Source organism: Gopherus flavomarginatus, chromosome 3 (assembly GCF_025201925.1).
Source record: "Gopherus flavomarginatus isolate rGopFla2 chromosome 3, rGopFla2.mat.asm, whole genome shotgun sequence".
Taxonomy (NCBI): domain Eukaryota; kingdom Metazoa; phylum Chordata; order Testudines; family Testudinidae; genus Gopherus; species Gopherus flavomarginatus.
Window position 1 is genome coordinate 234,333,784 of NC_066619.1, and position 22,163 is coordinate 234,355,946.

The window sequence follows — 22,163 nt, forward strand, 5'->3', positions numbered from 1 at the left end:
TCTGATCTCTCTGCTTAGTGCTGACTGAATATATGCACAGCATTCATCTGTCACTTACCAGTGGGGGGAAGGGTATACACGGAGTGCATAGAGAGAGGAAGGAAAGCTTTCCAACCCATTTCCATGATAAGGCTCAGAGCCAGAATGGGGTATTTGAATCTTACAAGAACCACTTATCCCAGACATGTCTGGTTGGGGACAGGAGAACTCTGTGAGAGACAGATGGCAAGAGAGGACAAACCACTCAGCTCCTGTTCCAGAAGTCATGATCATGCAGCCAAGTAAAGGCCAGCAGAGGGAGTCACTTCTCTCTCTATGCCATCCTTTCAATATGGAGTCAGAGTTGTGAGCTGGGACGAGGAAATGATTACTTCTGCAACTTCCCATTCCAATGAGGACTATGGAATGAGCTCTCTGAACACAGAGCTGAAGGTGGATTTGATAGCATCAAGAGGCTCTCATCTTTAAAAGCCGTACCTCTCGTGTCACTAGAGGGAAGATGTTCTGGTTCTTCCTGTCCTGGTATAGATTTGGGATTGCAGAGAACTGAGAGGAGCTCACTCTGCACCAGAGAATCTTAGAGGCACGAGAGTTGCTGGCTGGCTACCTCCTTATTCTCCCAGTCCCTCAGTTAGCAGTTTCAGGGGCAGCACACAGCCTGTAGCTGGCACTGACAGGAATGGAAGATTCCTCTGGCCAGGAAGAAGCCCCTGAACCACTGAGGTACACTCATCATTATCAGCAAAGCCCCAGCATAGCCAGCAAAGGCTGCCTACCACCCAGAATCCATGAAGACATTGGATTCATGGGATACAAAGGGTTCAGCAGAGAAACAACCAGGACACAGAGGCCAACAGGTAGGTGAGATTCCTCCCACTACAGGATGGGAAGATGAGAGGAGGTGAAGCATTCTTCTCTTGTGGAAGCAGAGGCCACTGTACAGGAGGGGCACCTGCCATAACTGATTGGGGAGGATCTGAGGGTGAAGTGCCTACAGCCGTGGGTCCATAAGGCTACCAGGTGTTGGGAAGCATGCACCTAGAGTCACCCAGGCCACTGGATGAAGTGGAGCATACACCAACACTGGGTGGAAAGGCCACCAGCAGGCATGGTACTGCAGGATGGGGATGTTGGTGTCAGAGTGCGAATCCACTGCGAATTGGGATGCATCCAGGAGGGTTGCAGGTTTGCAAACACAGGTCAGAGAAATCTCCCAGCAAGAGAAGGTGTCCAGATGTTTTAGAACCTGTCCATGCTGGGGCTTGTAACCATGTTTGAAACAGTTTTCAAACACAGTTATAGCCAAACACGCTTGTAACATGGCTTGAGTTCCCACCCAGCACACTTACAAATCAGGTTCCAACAGTGCTTTTGCAACACACTTAAGTGTTTTTACACACACACACACACAAAGACACTGGAGAAGAAATGGCGAGAAACATGCTAGCTACTCTTGTATTAAGAAATAAACATTATTTAGACTTGGGTGCAGCTAGGTGGGAGATAGGCAACCAGATGCCTACAGACAAATGCCATCAAGTTAACTCTAGGACCTCACTTTTCTTGTCCAGTAAAATGTAACACTTGAGAGCATTCAGTCTTTAAACCCTAGTTGCTTCTTTGAATTTTAGAGATGCTCCCAGAGGCCTTGGTTGAGTGATGGGCAGGGCAAGCCTTAACACTGAGTAGCCATTTTGTCTCACTGAATCCCACAGAAAGCAAGGCAGATTACACAAGAGCTGACCCATACCTCTGTCCAGTTCCCCTCCCCTATTATGGAAATAAATGGCGGACCAAGAGGTCCCTTACCATCTGCTTGCAGATCTGGGCTGCTCTCACTCTCCTCTCTCTATGGCCAACTGTGGGGTGTAGTGGCTTGCAGTATGCGGAGGCTGGATGGCTCCCTCAGCAGGGCACAGTGGGCTTGTGCAGTGGATAGCTGTCAGAAAGGCATCGTGGCTTACAGGGTGAGCACAGGCCAGGTAGTCTTAGGGTGACCAGATGTCCTGATTTGAGGTCTTTTTCTTATATAGGCTCCTATTACCCCCCCACCCCATCCCGATTTTTTACATTTGCTGTCTGATCACCCTAGGTAGTCTAGCTGGCAGTCAATGGGATGTGATGACTTGTGGAGTGAGCAGTTGAGGTGGAAGGTGGGTAGCATGGTGGGTGGGCATGGTGGCTTGTGTGGGTTAGATAATCTGGTAAATAATTGGCAGGGTGAAGGTAGCCTGGATGTTTCTAGGGCCTAGACATGCTGTGCTAGAAACTGCTGCAGCCTGCAACTTCAGTAGCTGAAGAGCTGTTTCCAATAAACTTGATGCACAACCCTAAACTTGGAATCCAATGAGCTGCAATTTAGGAATAAAATCTCCTTTTGGTGATGCTCTGAGCAGGAGGGTGAATTAGGCCTACCTGCAGCTGCTGGAGGCAGACTGAACTGATAAGGTCTTCAGGGGTGTGGCTAGTCCCAGTCTGCATTGATTTACAAGTCTGGTTCCGCCTCTAAGGAACTGCAAGCAGGTGAAAAACCCACTGTAATGGATCTGCAGACTTTCATTGCCAAGAATGTCAATTACTCTTAAGTTATTAGTATGTACTCTCATTTTTAACATAGACGTTTCACTTAAATTAAGATACTCAAATCCTGAAGTAACAGTTTCCATTAAATTTCATTTTCAATAGTTATGTTACCTTCAACTATAGCAGAGCAAGACTGGCTTGCACCTGCTCGCCTCCTGGCTTTTCAATAGGTACAGCAGGGCAAGTTCTTTATGAGCTGCATTTTGAACAGGTTAAAATTGTTGGTATTTATTAGGATCAATGCCATGAGTTACAGCTAATTAACCTTGTGGTGAGTTTTACAATAGATTTATAGATGCATAATTAATCTGGAAATAGCAAATCATTCTGTTCATTCTCCAGATTTCTCATTTAATTAGATAATGCTGAAAACAATCATACTTTTTATGTTCAGGGTTTATATATGTTGTATCAGAGCAGTACCACTTGAAAACATCAGAGGCATGTGTGTGAGAGAATAATTTCTGATCTTTACTTCAAAGATCTCTAAACAGAAAAACGTTCACAACAGTACATTTCAGTTAATGTCACTCAGCCTCTAGCCTTTGCTTGTCTATACAAAGAAAAGTGAAGGACTGACTTGTTAAAGCATCAAATGTTAGCTGCTTCTAAAAGGAGATGTAAAAAGATGTAGAACAAAGCATAATTTTTTTTTATCTAATATATATGCAAAAGGAACATTTTCCTACCAGAAACAGTGGTTCTACGGGCATTGCCATTGTACAGGCCAGACAAGTGTACAACTCTTGTGCAACTGCCTGTCTTTACAGCCCAAACACCACTCTGTTCCTTCTACAAACTCAAGCATCTCTTGAAAGATTATAAAATAGTGGGGCAGCATGGCAGGTTGGTTGCCTGGATTTGCCCTACCATCTCAAAGAACAACTATGGTAAGTAACCACACATTCTTCAAGCATTCCCTGCAAGGCTCCCTGCTTTAAGTGGTTAATAAGTAGTCCCCAGACCTAAAGTCTGAGGAATTTTACTTTAAAAAAGACTGCAGGACTCAGGTATAGGCTAAATTTTCAGAAGTGACTTAGAAGCCTAAGCCTCACTGAAAGTCAACAGGAGTTAGGCACTTTTGAAAATTTTACCAACAGAAAGCAGAAACATGAGAGGTTCCTCTACTCAGGCCCCAGGAAGAATAGGACTAAGAAGAGGTACAAAAAGAGACATTTCTAATGGGGCTCAATCCATGGCCAGTGCTTATCTTAATGATAGAGATGACATGGATAGTAGTCAACACTTGGACCCAATTATTCAATGCCTGAGGCTCACATGCCTAATGCCATGGCAATAACATAGAAAAGCTCACTGCTGACATACCCAATGCCAAAGCATCTAGTGTGCAGGCATCAGATTTTGAAAACATCTGGAATAACTTGACATCAGGGTCAGAAGCAAAAGTCAGTCAATATAGGCACTTGACATCAAGATGCCAACAATACCCCAAAACATTGGCTTTGAAGAGGGTTTATATGCTGATACTGAGATTGACACTATGATCATAGCGTCAACAACAATCATAACCCTCATGGCTTTGTATCTTTTTCCTTAGTGCAAAAGAGAAGCCAAGAAGCAGATGCTGGACTGAGATGTGTGGAATGATTTGAAATATTGTGGAACTAGTTCCTTATTATATCCATTACCCAGAATTCAAAAAGTATCCAATGTGAAGAAAACTAACTGGTAGACTAAATTAAAGTATTATTGTGATGACTAAATCACAGAAATGCCATAATATGCAGTATGTATATTTTGGAAGCATGCCTACAATTTTGTATATTACAGGTCTAAAAAAGACAATTCACATTCATGTAACATTGATACATCTGTAGGAGGAACTGGACCATCCTTCTCAGTATGTTATAAAAGTTTAAAATTAAACTGACTATATATATTATTTAAAATGTTTTATTACTTTCATAGTCGTTAAAAATCAACACTAATGACAGACTTGAACCAGGACTCCATACCTAAGTCAGCTCACACTTCAGGAAGTTTGTATCTGAGTTTCCTCAGCTCTGGCCATCTCTAATAAAAACAGCAGGTTGAGGCCAGTTATGGAGCTGAGTTGTCAATACAGTATTTGTCAGAGCTCAGAATTAAATGGTTGCCTGACTGATTAGTTTGATGAATAAGTTGCTCAGAAGTTTTGTATTTTTCTTGTTGATCAAAAGGCAATATTGAGTATACTGCTAGATTAAGCAAAAACCTCTGGCAAGGATGAACTACCATTTAGGTTACCTCCCTTAAGAAGTTTTTTTCCTGCCCCATATGTTTGCTGCAGAGATTAAGAGCATTGTTAATGAGGCTAAAGAAATGCAATTTCTTAATCTACCCTTTTTGTTTTTGATCAGTGATTCTCAAACTGGTGGTAACAACTGATTTAAAGAAAGTGGGCCAGATGAGAGTGGCTTTCATTCATTAGTGGGCTGCCAGCTCACAAAACAAATGAATGGATGTTAAACTATCATTTTCTCAATGTCTATTTGATTGACAATTAGTTCCTAAAACAGGAGTTGGAGAAACTGCTGTGAAATTTATTTAGCAGGTATCTTGTACGTTTAGTCAATTCCACTCAAAGCAGGAGCTGATGCTTGAGCAGTCAGTCGGTGCTAACCTAAATTTGCAGTCACCAACCAAATTCAAAACAGGAGACAAGCAGGGGGCAGAGGAAAGAGGGGGAGGTTCAGTAGCAACCTCCAGTGCACAAACTATACATACTGGCAAAGTCTACTAGATGTAAGAAACACATATCAAGCCCAGTTCTGCCATTAGTTACACCAGTGTAACTTTACTAAGTTTAACTGAGTTACTTCAACATTTATATCTGTGTGACTGACAATAGTATTCAGATCTTTGTGATTTAGAGTAACTATTTTCCAATGCCACCTGAGAATGTATGCCTTCCACCTCTCCTTTAGATTTCTTTCAGTGAACTAATCGAGAAAATGTTTTCAAAAGCTGATGCCTGCATGCCAGCTAGTCACTGGTGCACTATTCAGCTGCAAGGATCTAACTGCTGTTGTAGTAAGTAGAGGCCCTGAGACAGAAACTTTGGTATCAGAGGCCTGAGGCCTGAACTAAGGTTTCTGTCCCAGAGCCTCTACTTACTACACCTGCAAAATCACAGCCTACTTAGTCCAACAGTTTTAATGTTTCCTCTCTTTGATTGCATTTGCTCCAGCTACTTATTCCTAGATATCAAGTCACAATATCTGTATAATATAATACTTTGTTGCTCTACATGTTAAAGGTGCCATAAAAATATAATTAATCCCAATCAGTTAATCAGAGTGGGGGTTATACTTTTGTATGAATAGGAATAAGTGATGGACTCCTTTTGTTTGTGTAAATGTACCTAAAAATTAAAGAAACGAAGTGTATTCATTCCATTATTTTTAATACAATTTTTTGCAGCTTTCCATGAATCTCAGTTACTCCAAGATTAAATAAGTAAATTGACTAAGACACTGGATGTTCACTGAAGTCATCTGTTTTTCCAGTCAATTTGTATTATACTTTTAATCACCACCAATTCAAAACCACAATCTATGCAGAGCACTTCTAACAAAATATAAACCTCTAATTATTACCATAATTCTATTAACTTATTGTAAAATAATAATTTTCCAGAACACTAAAAGTGCTCACTATATAATTGACATTTCTATTAGATGTTTAAAATCTAAAACTATTTTGAAGTAAAACCAATTTTACTGTATAACTTGTCAACCATTTCTAAAAGCTGTGAATTAAATATCTAGTTTCCATGTAAACAAATGTATTGCAGTTGGCAGATAGTCTCCGTGTATATAGAAAGTGGCCAGTTTCATTTAACTTATGTGTGCATTAGTTCCAAGGGTAGTCAATATTGCATTTGCACTTAAGACTTTGGAGCAAAAAAACAAAGTTGTGGGTGACTACATTTTCTGAACAATAGTTGTCTGGGTTAGAAAGGAATATTTGTCTACTCTTATCCTTACAATCCCCTCTAGAAGGAATATGTTCTGAAACAATGGTTTGCCTTTTATCTTCAATTTTACTATTCCTCTGGACACCCTTCTCATGCCACATCACATCTGCATTTGACATTAGTAATTACAGAAAAGTTAAGAGTTAGCTAGCGGTAGAGTGGAGCTTACTGAGAAAACACCTGTTCTAAGTATTCCATTAGTGTATAGAAATTTGTACAGTAGTGCAGTAGCAATAAAGTCCTAGAGCAAGAGTAAAAAAGGTTCAAAGGAGGCTGATGGGGAGGGGAGGGAGGAAGAGGAAGAAATGCTTTCACCACAGTAAAAGAATAAACATTGGTAAAAGGTGAAGACTCTGGTCTTGGTAGATAAATAAAGGGAAAGGAATGTGTTTTAAAATACTTGCATTTTAAGTCTATATACATTCAGTTATTGAGTTAGTATCTTAAGAGTTTAACATTTAAAGGCATTTTCTCCAAAGTCCAACTCCAACTACTTGCATGATTATTGGATCTTATGCTATAAGATATTAATACAAGCTGGTAAAACTCAATATTACAAGATCTTCTAGAGCTTCCTTTTTAGTTCTCATTATAGCCAGCATAGCTAATGTATAGCACAATATGACAGCACTAGCTAACATGTGGAAGACTTGCTCCAAAAGCTGCCAGCAATGCTGTAGGGAAGAGGTCTGGATTTTGAGCCTACGAACTTAAAAATTGAAGGTTGTTTTTTTTTTTTTTTTTAAAGCATTTAGGTCTTAATTCTCAGTGTTACAGTTTGGTGATTCTAGTATACTGCTTTCAACAGTTTAGTTCCAGTATAGTCTCAATCTACTAATTGTCCTTTTTTCACAGGAAAGTACTATTCAAGATTATATGCAAAAAGACAAATTACCTAGGATGTAATGTAGACTTGAAAAGAAAATGCACTATCCCATCTTTAACAGTTTATGCATTAGGTGCACAGCCTCTTCTCAAACAAACACCATAGAAGAAATTAAAGTGGAACACATGCCCAGAAGAAAAAAAATCTAGCCAAGTCCTCCAAAACTGTACTGCATACAATAAACCTGAGATGAATTTTTATAAGCTGGGGTAATTAGTCATTGAAACAATTTATCTAGGGATATGGTGGATTCTCCATTACTTTAAGTCAAGATCATGTGTTTGCTCAGTAGAATGGGTTCTCAAACTGGGGATGGTGACACCTCAGGGGGTCATGAGGTTATTACATAGGGGTTACAAGCTCTTGGCCTCCACTCCCAAATCCTGCTTTGCATCATTTATAGTAGTGTTAAATATAAAAAAATGTTTTTAATTTATAAGGGGTGGGGGATGTCACACTGAGAGGCTTGCTGGGTGAAAGGGGTCACTAATACAAGTTAGAGAACCACTGCTCTATTGCAGTGGTTTTCAAACTGCAGGTCACGACAGCTCTTAACAGCCCAGTTGGCAGTGCTGACCAAAGTCCCATCAGTGGTGTTCCCTGTTAAGGCAGGCTAGTCCCTACCTGTTCTGACATTGTGCTGCACCCTGGAAGTGGGCAGCAGCAGGTTTGGCTCCTAGGTGGGGGCTCACACCCTAAGCACTGGCTCTTACTGGCTGGGAACTGGAGGGGGAGAAAGATACACAAGGCCTGCACCGAGGAGCCAGACCTGCTGTTGGTCATTCCCAGGGCAGTTCCAGACAGGGAGGAAGCCTGCCTTAGCACGCTTGCTGCGCTGCTGACCAGGAGCTGCCCACAATAAGCCCATGCCCCAATCCCCTGCCCTGAGCACCCCCCTACATGCTGGATCCCTCATCCCCAGCCCAGAGCCCCCTCCCACACTCTGAACCCCTCATCCCCATGCCACAGCCTTCACCCCCAGCTCCATTGGGTCACAGGCATCAACAATTTTCTTCAACTGGGGCACCAGAAAAAGTTTGAAAGCCACTGCTCTATAGCATAAGTTACGGGCTTGACACAGGAATTAATAGATAAGGTTCTAGCAGAGTTAGGCAGGTCAGCAGATAAGCAAGAGTAGCTTGTGGCCTTAAGATTAAGTTTCCAATATCCCACTCCATGTTCTTGGGGCCTTAAGTTCCAAATGCATTGTTGTCCACTGAATTACTTAGACCTAGTAGTATAACTGCAAGGCCCTTAGATGAGTTTTGAGATGAAGGAAAGCAGAATACAATCACATGCTCCACCTACTTCTTCATACAGCAACCGAGTAGGCTTGTAACTCACTGTTTTATTGCCTGCCACTACAAAGAACAGATGGACTGAAGCAAGGAAGGTCTTCAGCTGTCAACTAGAAGTGTAAGGACAGCACCACAAATATTTCTCACTTCAATTATTTCTGTAGTCTAATTATGTAGAAGTCTGCAGGAAACCACTCTTATGAAAACCTTACAGTGGATTCAGTTTTCTAAAACTGACACCTCACAGAAGGCAAAGGTTGTTGTCTCTTCCTATCCTGAAACCAAGTGTAATTTTAGTGTCTTATGGTAAATTATGCTTTTTTGTAAATTGTTTTATGTTGACTACATGGGATCTCCCAAGTCATTAATTGGTGGAGTCCACCTCCACCTGATAAATGACAACTGCTTCAAATCTGTGGACTACAAGTGACCTGTTTGTCAGTGTGTAAGCAGCCTATTGACTGGCTTGTGACCCAGCTATGCAGAAGTACTCATGCCTCAGAAGGTCTGTCTCATCTGCCATGACACAGGGATAGGAATTGTACTTCCTCCTCTCTTCATGCTTCAAGTCTTCTGCTGTATTTGCATACAAAAATGCCCAGGTACATTGTACTACAAAATTCTTTATTACTGAGTATAGTATAAAAACATTCCCCAAATACATTATTCAAAGATGAATGACACTAGTTTTATTCCATTTCAGAACTGAAACATGAGCTGGGTCAAAAATTTAGCCATGCAAACTGAGGCTACCAACTGTTGTGCTGTCCTAGCCATTACTTATCTTGTTCGTTTTTCCCCTGTTAAAAAAAGGAAGAGTTTAATCACCAGCAAATAATTCATAAATGCAATATATTTGTCATGCCTTCAATATGCCTCAAGCTTTCCCCAGCCATTTCCAATTAAAGTTGGTCAGCTAAAATCAATGTAATCCAGGTTTCAATTTTAGAGTATCCACACTAGGATTTAAACTATAAAAAGATGTTAAAGTTGAGCTAAAAAATCAGCAAAACTTGTAATGTAGACAACATCCAGAGAACCAAAAATGAAAGTCAAGCTATTAAGTTCATAGCTTATTTTATGCCAATAAACTGGAGTAGTCATGTGTCACTAATTCACTTCAGAGCTATAATTCCACTATCAGCTACTACTAGTAAACATTCATTGCAAAAGAGTTATTATGCAGAGGACTCCTAGACAATCTTACACTGAAGCGTTTATTCTCTTGACCCACAATTAAGTTTCTATGGAAGCACCTTGGAAGATTGGCAAGGTACACAAATTTAGATTTTACTTCAACTGGTGGAAAATATGCACCCACCCACCTCAGTCTGATGCTCCTATTTACATTACATACCTGGGAATCTGTCACTCTTCAAGGAGATTTATGTCAAAAAGTATCTTGCAAGTTCTATGAAGTACATCTAGGCATCTGATTATTATGAATACATTCTTGAGGACTCTGAAACCAGGAAAAGCTTCATGTGATCACAAGTAATTCCCTAACATCATAAAGTAAAGCTAAGCATGGTAATCTGATGCTAGCACCAATGGTTCAAGTCAATGAACCTGAAGAAAACAGATACAAATTTATTCAAAAAAAGGGAATTGTAACACATTAAGTTGATTTCCTTATGAGTTTGTTCCTCCCGACAGGATCCAGAGAAGAGTTTTAATCTCACTTCTGGGTTTGAGAGAGAATTACTATACCCCTCTGTGTTGGCCACTTAAAGCACAGTCTGCCTTAAGAGGGCAAAGCAAAAAAGGGGAAATAACTAATCTCAAAATTCCTTTAACATTCTCAAATTCACTGTAATTTAGTGATTTGTAAGTAATTCATAAAAATTCCTCTAATTTATCATCCAACTACCACAAAGTAACAATCAAAGCAAACTATTAACTTTCATTCAATCAGAATTGCTTACTTTCCAGCAGAGGCACTTCATTCCTAAGAGGTGTCTTCATGAGCACTTCAGTCAGGTGTGACCATTTATCTGCACAATATTTTAAAGGACATGTTACTATGCATTGTTCAAGATATTTAAAGTTCAACATTTTCAACAGATAAACATAAGATCACTTAAAAAAATTAGTGAGTCCAACAGCCATAATTTGGGTTTTTATTCTATAAAATCCCTTGTATACAATCCAACTATTAATAATCAATTCAGATTCTAAAGTAAAAAAGTCAATGGTTCAAGTTTAGGAAAAAAATATTTGCTTTCAGCCATATTTCAGCCAATATCTGCTGGCAGCCATTTAACCCATGGTCAGCTCTAGCAAGTTAAATATATAAAAAGACATGTTTCTGCAATAGACTGCTTATTCGTTGTAATAAGCAAGATGAGAATTTTGTATTATCTTTTTAGATATTAGTGTGGCTAATATCTAAAAAGTGGAAGTCCACATTTAAAAAATGTAGAAACTTTTCACTGGAATCTTAGATACATATTGTAACAGTATACATTAGGTAGTCAACCAATGTAAAGACTAAAGCACATGGCAATGGTTACACACAAGAATCAACACTATTGAAGTGACAGGATTTTAAACTGAGTAACAAAGTCTAGTAGAAATGTTTCCAACTTTCAAAAAAAATTTCGAGAGTTTTGCCTAGGAGTTTCTTTGTAGCATGATGTTTAAGATACAGCCTTTGGGCAAGTGGACAAGAACCAGTAAATAAAACGGGTTACTCAATTTTCGCTGTCCACATGGAGAAAAATGCATGTCAAATATTAATTGTGCAAGTTGCCTCCCTCGCACCCCCCATGAGTTTCAAGTATTTACAATATAGTAATTTAACGCACGTTGAGCAATGTATGTGTCAGAAGAGAGACAGGACTAGACTTTCATTAAAAATGCCAAAAATACTTCGCCAAAGCAGTTAGCTCCGCAGCTTGTTAAATGAATTGTTCAAGGAGCCAGGCGCAGCGCTAGGGCAGTTTACGAAGATTTTGTTTGTTACGTTAATATCGCCAACGCTGACGAGGGGAAGACACCGACGTGTGCTGCCAAGCTGGGCCCTTAACAACTCCCAGTGCTCAACCCACCCCCCAGGGAGCGCTCAGAGGCGCGGGCAGGGCAGGGCAGGCCGGGCCGGAGTGGAGTCCCCCAGGTAACGGCCGCATCCCCCGCCAGCCCCTCACGCGGGCGGACCCGGCTCTACCTGCACAAAGCTCGTTATTTCTGCCCCCACGTCGGACACGCTCCCGGAGCGCCCACCCCCCGGGCCAGCCTCACCCGGTTCCGCATCTACCGGCGATCCGGGGCCGCGGCGGGGCGCAGCGGAAGGGCCCCCCAGGTGGGAGAACCGCCAGCGCAGCGCTGCCCCCCCGGGCGGAACGGCCCCGCCAGGCTGGGGCGAGGAGCCCTGCGCAGGCCCAGCTCCCCATGGAGGAGTCGGGCCGCCCAGTCCCTGCTGCTGCCCACGCGGCCCTCAGCAGGGAGGAAGGACCGAGCAACCTGTCCACACACCAGGCAGGGAGGAGAGGCCAGAGACCGAGCCTTAGCCTCGAGGGAGCTTAAATACTAGCGGGCAGTTACCGCGAGATCTTGCACCCGCATCCTCGCACGCTAGTTCTCGCTCTAATGTCTGCGCGCGTTGGGGGCGGGGCAACCTCTAGGGGGAACAGTCAGTGGCGCGGGGCGACTCCATGTCCGCGAGTGCGCAACTATTGGTGGGGAAGAGGCACGTGACCTCAGCCAACCGGTGGGGTGACGGGGGCCACCGAGTGTTCTCCTCCCTCTCCCCGCCCCTCGGTTGCCAGGCTGCTGAGAGCGCGAGTCTGAGCTAGGCGGGTCGCTGATGCTGCCCGGGGCTGGCTGCAGCCAGGGGCCGGGCCGGGCCTGGCCTGGCCTCGGCCGTGCCAGATCACCAATGGCGACGCCATTATGGCGTGACACAAACGGCGGGCCAGGAGCCGGCGTAGGGAGCAGCGCCAGAGGCGGGAAAAGAGAACTTGCCTGTTGCCTGCCGAGAGCGATTGCAGCCAACCCGGGGGTAGCCGCGGTGTAACTCAGACCCGCTGGGGTCACAGCTGCGGCCCTGCTCGCCACTGGCCCCTCGGCTTCGAGTAGGGGTTGTAAAAGCTCTGGAAACTAGCTGGGGATCGGTATCTGCCAGTCTAAGGATTTCCCATTGCTGCAGGAGGCTCCCCTTGTATTTATCCTCAGCACACCCGTGTGGGTAGGAAGGGGTAATTACTATGACCTCTTCTCCCAAACACACACACTCTCACTCCACATGGGGATCTGAGGCCCAGATCCACTGGGATATTTTGGTACCTAAATACCTTTTATGATCTGGGTTTAAGTGACTCATGCAAAGTCACCCAGGGAGTATGTGGGAGAGGAGAGAATTGAACCTAGTCTCCCAACTTAAAGCCCAAGCTAGTGCCCTAACTCCTGGAGGAGCCTTCCTCTCCTAGTGGAACACAGAGACTTTCACCTTGATTTGAATCCAGCTGCATAGTACTGAAGAAGGTGATGTTGGTCAACAGAAGAAAGTATTTTGATGAGTCTGCAGCCATGGTGCAGTCTCTTGTGATTGAAGTTTTCCCATCCACAATTGGTCAGTTTAGTCCGTGGTCAGGTGTACTGGTGGATTTGCTAAAGCTGAGCTCTCATGTTGCAACAGCCACAAGTAACACTTTCTACCATCTCCAGTTAGCTAGGAGACTCCATCTCATCCTGGCGGACAAGGATCTGGTCTCAGTTATTCATGCTGTCACTTCTCAGCTGGACTACCACAATGCTATAGATGTGGGCACGAAACCTTTAGCACTTAGAAAACTCAAACTTGCACAACTACGACTAGCACAAAATGCTGCAGTGTGTCTCTTCAGCAACACAGGCTACCATAAGCATATCACACCTGTCCTCCACTCTCTACATAGGCTTCCCATAGAATTTTGAATCAACTTTAATGTCTCAGTCCTTATCTTCAAAGCACTCTATGGCCTGGGACCAGGATGCCTCAAAGATTATTTAAAGCTCTGAGATGAAGATGGCTGAAAACTTTGTTCCTGTGGCACAAGAGAACAGTAATAAGGATATGATTTAGGCACAGAGGTCAGGGATTCCATAATTAACAAACCCCCATGACTTTTGGCTTCAGCCCCCATTGCAATGGCAGGGCTGGAGCTGTTAGTGGCTGCAGCGGGGGCTGGAGTCACCTGCAGGTGGTGGGGCTTGGGCTGTCAATCCTATCCCCCCTGCAGGGCTCAAGCTTCAGTCCCACCCTCTGGGCAGCAGTCCCTCCTCTATTATTTTTAGTAAAAGTCATGGATAGGTCATGGGCAATAAACAAAAATCCATGGAAGCCCACAACCTATGCATGACTTTTACTAAAAATTACTATGACAAAATCTTAACTTTAGTAATAAGAATAAAGCTTTTCTGTGGGAAACAACCTTCTTCCCCCAGGGATTAAGGACTATCATAAATTGCATCACTTTCCACTCCACGTGCAAAGCACATTTCTTTGACCTTACCTTCTCTAGTATAAACACATAGAGTGGCAAGGCACCTTCTCGGTCTCCCCAGCCTCTGCTGCTTTTAGCCCTGGTGAGACAGGCTTGGGTAATGCAGTCCTCCTTGGGACACAGGAGTTTATCTGTCCTGAGTTTATCACAATAGAAACAGGTGTATTAAAAAAAACAAACACTACCAAACAAGACACTCTACTCCACACACTTTTTCCTCTGGGGAGAGGATGAGAGAACAAACAAGGTGACAGATTTGCAGTCGTGTAGTTTAATGCAGTACTGGAAGCGCTCAGATATTACAGTGATGGTATAAAAACCTAGATAGATTAGAAAGTTACCCATATATGTCCTAATTGCTGACATGAAATGATGACAAAAAAGTGCTGCAGACTTTTATGTATTAAATAAAGTCTTTCAGATGAGTTGGAGCCACCAAGTTGTGCAAGAACTATGTCACTATTTGATATTATTTTCATTATCTCTCCACTTCCTTACTTTGTCATGGTCATTTGTTGCACCTTTTTTCAAATTAGGCCTGGTCTTGGCAGGTGCACCATGTGAGCAAACTTTATGCCCAGATAGATGACTGTAGGGATTTACCTACATGGAATAATTTGTAGGACTGGGACATTCAGTTGTAGAAACCTTGTCTATTACATATATTTGTACAGTATCTAGCACAATGGGACCCTGGTTTTGATTTGAACCCTTAGATGCTACTGTAATAAAAATATTTTATGAATTTATATCACAATTTGCATGCAACTGCAGGGTTATTTTAAAATCATGCTGAAAATAGATCAGGCTCCATTTACAGCCCACATACTGTCAATATATCCTCTTAATTTTGTTTCCAGAATTTATATTCCCTACAATTAGCACATGTAGATTAGAGTAAAAAAAAAACTCTGGAGAAGGAGAAGAGGTCAAACAAGCATTTTGCAGTTTTGTTACAAACTTTAATTTTATGTTATTTTTTTTCTTTTCTTGTTTGGTAAATTGCATATTTTGGTGACTTTGAAGGGTTTGGCTCATCTTTTTGTGCAAAATGCCTAATAATTAGCACTTATAAAGCACATTTTGCATATCTAAGAAACAAACTTGTAAAATTCACAAGTGCTTTTTCTTGCTGAATAAACTACCCGGTGAAGAGACTGTTTTTGCAACAGTATGCAAGCTTCCACCTGGTAGAAGCCAGGGAATATTTTTAACTGAGTAGAGGACCACTAAAGATGTGTGTTCAGGGTGTTTTGCCTAAGCAAGGTCTGCAGGGTTTAGGCCTCTACAGATTGAAGGTGCTACACTCCAGTAACAAGCTGTGGTCGAAAAAGCCCCCAAGTACAAATTTGCCATACTTAACTTCCTGATTTTTTTAAATTTATCATTGAGGATGAGGTCATAGGAAAAAACATGTCCTCACATCTGCATAGTGATGTTTGCAGTGTATAGTTTCTTTTTTAAATTTCTCTTTCTTCATTTGAACCACTCCCTCAACAGAGAGGAGGAACAATAAGTTGTGGAGTCTGTATAACTGAATTCCATTCTTGCTTCTCCCACAGACTTAATGTGTGGATTTAGGCAAGTAATTTAGCATCCTGTACCTGTTATCTCATCTGCAATGTTGTTATACCAGTGCTAATCTCCCTCACAGAGTGTTGTGAGCCTTAATTTATTGATGCTTGTAAAGTGATCTGAGATCCTTGGATAGAAGCTGTTATAAAGCATGTGAGCCTGTGTATATATGAATGTGTGTATACATACATGCTCACCAAATGTTAAAATTTGTAAAGCTAAATGTTATAAATATAATACAATGAATGTATAATTATTAGGCTGTCAAGAGATTTAAAAAATCAATCATGATAAATACCACAATTAAAAAAATTAATCACGATTAATTGCACTGTTAATAATAGAATACCATTTTAATATTTTTGGATGTTTTCTACATTTTCAAATATATTGATTTCAGTTACAACACAGAACACAAACTATACAGTGATCATTTTATATTTATTTTTTATTACAAATATTTGTGCTATAAAAAACAAAAGAAATGGTATTTTTCAATTCACCTCAAACAAGTAACTGTAATATAATCTCTTTATCATGAAAGTTGAACTTACTCTTCCAACAGTGGCCAGTGCCAGGTGCCTCAGAGGAAATGAACAGAACAGGTAATCATTAAGTGATCCATCCCATCGCTCATTCCCAGCTTCTGGCAAACAGAGGCTAGGGACACCATTCTTGCCCATCCTGGCTAATAGCCATTGATGGACCTATCCTCCATGAATTTATCTAGTTCTTTTTTGAACCATGTTATGGTCTTGGACTTCACAACATCCTCTAGCAAGGAGTTCCACAGGTTGACTGTGCATTATATATAGAATTATGTACAAAAAAAAACTACATTCAAAAATAAAACAATGTAAAACATTAGAGCCTACAAGTCCACTCAGTCCTACTTCTTGTTCAGTCAGTCACTCAAACAAGTTTGTTTACATTTGCAGGAGATAATGCTGCCCGCTTTCTTTACAATGTCACCTGAAACTGCGAACGGGTGTTCACATGGCATTGTTGTAGCCTGCGTTGCAAGATATTTATATGCCAGATGTGTTAAAGATTCATATGTCCCTTCATGCTTCGACCACCATTCTAGAGGACATACATCCATGCTAATGAGGGGCTCTGCTCAATAACAATCCAAAGCAGTGCAGACTGACGCATGTTCACTTTCATCATCTGAGTCAGATGCCACCAGCCGAAGGTTGATTTTCTTTTTTGGTGGTGTGGGTTCTGTAGTTTCCACATTTGAGTGTTGCTCTTTTAAGACTTGTGAAAACATGTTCCACACCTCATCCCTTTCAGATTTTGGAAGACACTTCAGATTCGTAAACCTTGTGTCGAGTGCTGTAGCTATCTTTAGAAATCTCACATTGGTACCTTCTTTGCTTTTTGTGAAATCTGCAATTAAAGTTTTCTTAAAATGAACTACCTGTGCTGGGTCATCATCTGAGACTGCTATAATATGAAATATATGGCAGAGTGCAGGTAAAAGAGCAAGAGACATACTATTCTCCCCCAAAGAGTTCAGTCACAAATTTAATTAATGCATTAATTTTTGAATGAGCATCATCAGCATGGAAGCATGTCCTCAGGAAAGGTGGCCAAAACATGAAGGGGCATACGGATGTTTAGCATATCTGGTACATAAATATCTTGCAATGCTGGCTACGAAAGTGCCATATGAATGCCTGTTCGCACTTTCTTGTGACGTTGTAAATAAGAAGCTGTCAGCATTATCGCCCATAAATGCAAACAAACTTGTTTGGCTTAGCGATTGGCTGAACAAGAGGGAGGACTGAGTGGACTTGTAGGCTCTAAAGTTGTACATTGTTTTGTTTTTGAGTGCAGTTATGTAACAAAAAAAAATCTACATTTGTATATTGCACTTTCATGATAAAGAGATTGTATTAGGGTATTGTATGAGGTGAATTGAAAAATACTATTTCTTTTGTTTATAATTTTTACAGTGCAAATATTTGCAATAAAAATAATAATATAAAGTGAGCACTGTGCACTTTGCATTCTGTGTTGCAATTAAAATCAATATATTTAAAAATGTAGAAAACATCCAAAAATATGTAATAAATTTCAACCGGTATTCTATTGTTTAACAGTGTGATTAAAACTGCGATTAATCTTTTTGCGTTAACGGCGTGAGTTAACTGCGATTGACAGCCCTAATAATTATCGTTATACATCTATATATTGCAATCTCTACATTTCCCCCCTAATTCTTCAGAACATCAGTACATATTACTGTCTTTCACACAACTATCTGTGGACTGTATAGTTCAGCTAAATAGGGATGGATTGTATTTTCTAAATAGACAGCCAACCTAACTCTCAATTACTGAGGGAGAATCTCCACTCATTGATATATTTTGCTTTCCACAACCAAATCTCTGTACAACTTTTCATGAGTGATGTACCAGAGTATTCAGATTCTAATATCTAAACTGTATTGTTAAATATATTCACCTACAGTTGCATTATTGCTGATTATGTACTCTATGTATCGTATGACTTTTCGAAACTAACTTTATAGTTGTAGATAATCTAAGCACTATACCCAGATGTACAGAAACTCTTTCCCCAACCTATGTATTACCTTTTTTTAAACATTAGCTTTAATAATTTTTTTATTTCTCTTAGCACACATCACAGACAACTCAACTGAAGCAGCAAATAAATCTAAAAACAAACGACCTTTCCCCAACTAACATCCCTCAGCAGATCTGCCTTGTGCTTTTCGGTTTCACATCATAGATGCAAATTGGAACGAGGGCGCTCTTCCCCTTTCTGGGGTCCCAGCCAGATCCTTTAGTCCCTTTGAATCCAGTGGGAGTTTTGTTTTGCACTTGTCAGAACTAAAGGATCTTGGCAGGGGTGCTGGAACAGTTTGTATAGCGGGGTTGCTGTGTGCCATTGAACCAAACTGTAAATCCTGTATGTGATGAAAACCCCTTCAAGCAGGGGGTGTTGCAGCAGCCCTAGTTCCAGCACCTATGGATCTGGGCCAGGTCCTCTCCAGGCTGTGGCATGCCAACGCCCCGAAGCCCCACCTGATCCGCGAACACCCAGCACACACCCGGCGGGTAGCCGAGGAGGGAGCGATCGCCTTCCCCTCCCATGCACCGCATTGGCTGCTGCACAGCAGCCTCCGCGGGACAGGCGCTGCCGGTTGGTGCCGTTGCACGCCAGTTACCAGCGCTGACCTGCCCTTCCCCGGCGCTGTCAAAGTTGATCACCGGGTGGGCGCTGCGCTGCAATGGAGCGAAACGCGGCAACAGCGGCCGCCAGGGAAGGCGGAGGAAGGGAGACAGTAACACGGCCCTGGCTGGCACAGCTGCGCGGCTGATCTCCCCATGCAGTGAAGGGGGAGTGAGCGGAGAGGGGGAGGGAGGGATGCTGCTGCAGCTGCCAGTGCAGCGCTGGTAAATCTGCTAGTCAGCCCTTCGGAGGAGCAGCCGCCGCCCGCCGGCGGCTCTTGGAGCGGGAGGAATCGAGGCGCTTTCTGCTAGTTGCCTCCCTGCTGCAGCGGGGGCTTTAGTGGCTGTTTACCCCCCTCCGTCGGCTTTTCTCCCAGCCCCCCAGCGTAACCTCGGACCCTCCTCCTCCTCCCCTCCCCGCGATCCTCCAAACATGAGCATGTCTGTTTTTACCTTATAAAGATGGCGGTGTGGGATCACTGCAACCTTTAGACTAATGACTGTCAGAAACATCGCCTCCATCTGTAATATGGTAAGTACTTGCTGACCTGCAGGCTGGCTTCAGGGGTGGGGGACACAACTCAACAATCCCCAATGGTGCAACATCAGAATGGGGGGAGGGGAGGAGACTCCTTTCCAGGTGCACCGGGGAGTAAAGTTATGGCTATTTCTGTCTAATCCCCTCGCTGGAGGCTGGTGAGATCTGGAAGTGGGTGAAGGCCATGTAAAGATAAGCAGGATATTTAATTCAAAACAGGACAGTCAATAGCTTGAAGAGCTTCTACTGACTCCTTGCATTGAATGTAGACATTCTGTCTCCCCAAGAAGGGAGAGTTCAGAGCTTAGCTGTCCAATCACCTCTCTGCATCTAGGTATGGGAAGGAGTTCAGAACAGTGGAAGGTCTCATCCTTTGTACTGTGACACTTGGGCAGGCTGACAAGTTTGCAGTTTGTGTCCCCACCTTGTGGCCCCAATTAAACACTTGAGCCAATATTTCTAAAACTGGATTCCTAAAAGTAGGTTCCTAAATCCATCCTGAGGCTCCAAAATAAGTGGCCTGATTTTAAAAGCCACTGAGCACCCAAAAACTCCTACTGAAGTCAATAGGAGCAGTTGGTGCTCATCTGTTCTGAAAATCAAGCCACTTATTTAGGCTTATAACTGTGGACTTAGGAGTCTAGCCTTAGGCACCCATTTTTGAAAATGGCCACAGGATTGGAATCTGTGCTGATGAATATTGTAAGGGATATACAGTAAATAAGAACTGACTTTGGCCCAAGATGCTTCTGTTATATTTTTGAAACACTTCACCACCAACAACACCCCCAGGATAGTCTAAAAGATTAGAAAAATAAATTTAAAACATTAATGTTTCATTTCAGTTTGTGTTGGGTCTTGCTGCTTTCAGCCCCAATAAGATTGGACAGGAAGATTTCTTTACACATTTGAATATGGTTTTCATTTTGATTCTACAGACTTTGGGGTTTGCGTATTAGACCACATTGCCTTTGGATTTTTAAGATTTGTTTGGTTATAGTTTAAGGGCTCAAAGGTTTTAATGGACCTGCTGCAAAAGAAAGCAATTTATGGGGTAAGTGATAAATGCCCAAAATAAATAGGGTAAGAACACATTTCAACACCCTTTGTTGTTGTAGTTTATGTTTTCCCCCCTTGTTTTCAGGTTCTGCAAGAACAGTTACATGCAGTTGCCAGCTTCCTTCCATGTGGTGCCCCAGCATGCCCTTTGCAGGTGATGTCACACCCACCATTCATCAGCACTGGAGAATGGAGCCTGCCTATAGGGTAAGGCAGTGGTTCTCAACCTGTGACTCATGATTCCCTTGGGGGTCACAAGCAGTTGCCCAAGGGGGTGAGGGTTGTGAGTCTGCCACCATTCAATGTCTCCAGTCTTATGCTGAAGTTGGTTTGATAAGTCACTTGCAACCTGTCATTCTCGGATGCTAGGAATGCCCCCACCCTTGTTCCAAGGTCCTCGTTGCCACCTTTGAAATGTCTGTTCTGAGGTGCATTACAGGAGGATTGAATTTTTAAGTGTCACATTATGAAAAAAGGTTGAGAATCCCTAGGGTAAGATAATCCGAGTTCTTGCCTCCTCTCCCCAATGTGGTTTCCTAACGTTTTCATTGTTTTTATTTTTTTAACCCTGTGGAATAGGAGGCAAGTATACCGCAAAGAAATATATAGGAAACAATACAGTATTTGGGGAGAAAACCTGGAGTTACTTACCTTACCCTATAGGCAGGCTTCAGTTTTCAGCGTTTGATGAATGGTGGGTGCGATCACGCCTAGACTGCATGCTACAGCACCGCATGAAAAAAAGCTGGAGATTGTTAGAGGGCTACAAGAGTTTAACATTGGCATGATGTCTTAAGAATCCTATGTTTCCACCCCCACCTACTCCAATTATTTTAGAGGGATATATTTGCGCTTTCCCCAAGGTCCAGAAGAACCACAGAGCAAAACCAGCTAGACTTGCATTAGTTTTACTTGCTATTGCCGCTCTTGCTACCATCAGTAGGCAGCTGCACAAGTAACATCTTTATGAATGTAAAGAGGAGAATTAGACTCTTTAACAGGAAAGGGACACAAGAACAGAAGAAGGGAATGGTCTAGTGAAGCCTCATGTTCAGGACCAAGTTTGGTTTCTTGCTCTCTTCATGATATTAGGGTGGCAACAATGCTTTGTTTCTCTAACTACAACTTTCAGCTGAATGAAGGAGCTCTATCAATGTACTCTAGAGGAAGCTATGTCAACCCCATATGGGACGGCTGCTGCAATGCTTGGCCTGTTGCAGGGGGAGGCAAGTGGATCATAAAAGGCTTCCAAAAAGGAGGGACAATAGAAGCAAGAAGTAGGGAAGAGAGAGACTGACACAAATAAAGTGGGGGTCAGGGGGTGAAGACGAGAACAAAATGTGTTAAATCCAAAGGAGAAAAAAAGGCACTAAGAGTGGGATTGGAGAAGGGTGAATGACGATAGGTTATTATGAATTCCAGCCAGAACTATTAATGCCCAGGTCTTAATCCCAGACAATGTCTCAGTGCTTGGTGCCAAATGGCTCAATTCTTCTTTGGCCTAAGAATTAACCGGTTAAGAGAGAAATATATTTGGAGTTCATTTCCTAGTTGAAAGG

At 42.3% G+C, this 22,163-nt stretch overlaps 1 protein-coding gene, 2 long non-coding RNA genes and 1 other non-coding gene across 5 annotated transcripts in view; 1 reads left to right on the plus strand and 3 right to left on the minus strand.

Annotated features, from left to right (window-relative positions):
- The window catches only part of LOC127048393 (uncharacterized), a 53,259-nt gene extending 47,641 nt beyond the window's left edge, over positions 1-5,618 (minus strand). Inside the window, exons 1-2 of the long non-coding RNA XR_007773639.1 lie at positions 2,416-5,618; positions 1,810-1,939 (exon numbers count right to left, since the gene is read on the minus strand). This is a non-coding gene — a long non-coding RNA (uncharacterized LOC127048393). The remainder of the gene's footprint in view (positions 1-1,809; positions 1,940-2,415) is intronic.
- A 3,731-nt stretch (positions 5,619-9,349) lies between these two features.
- LOC127048370 (uncharacterized) lies at positions 9,350-12,214 on the minus strand. The gene is made up of 4 exons (XR_007773588.1): positions 11,913-12,214; positions 10,672-10,740; positions 10,104-10,208; positions 9,350-9,546 (listed from the first exon to the last, which is right to left on the minus strand). It is a non-coding gene; the product is annotated as an uncharacterized LOC127048370 (long non-coding RNA).
- On the minus strand, positions 10,385-10,502 carry LOC127048510 (small nucleolar RNA SNORA26). Its single transcript, XR_007773704.1, has one exon. It is a non-coding gene; the product is annotated as a small nucleolar RNA SNORA26 (small nucleolar RNA).
- A 6,746-nt stretch (positions 12,215-18,960) lies between the features above and the next one.
- The window catches only part of USP46 (ubiquitin specific peptidase 46), a 32,282-nt gene continuing 29,079 nt past the window's right edge, over positions 18,961-22,163 (plus strand). The window contains exons 1-2 of one of the 2 annotated variants that reach the window (XM_050947873.1): positions 18,961-19,539; positions 20,690-20,811. In XM_050947873.1, coding sequence (XP_050803830.1) covers positions 20,731-20,811 — 81 coding nt within the window. In that variant the 5' untranslated portion in view covers positions 18,961-19,539; positions 20,690-20,730. The remainder of the gene's footprint in view (positions 19,540-20,689; positions 20,812-22,163) is intronic. The other variant, XM_050947874.1, reaches the window with a different exon arrangement.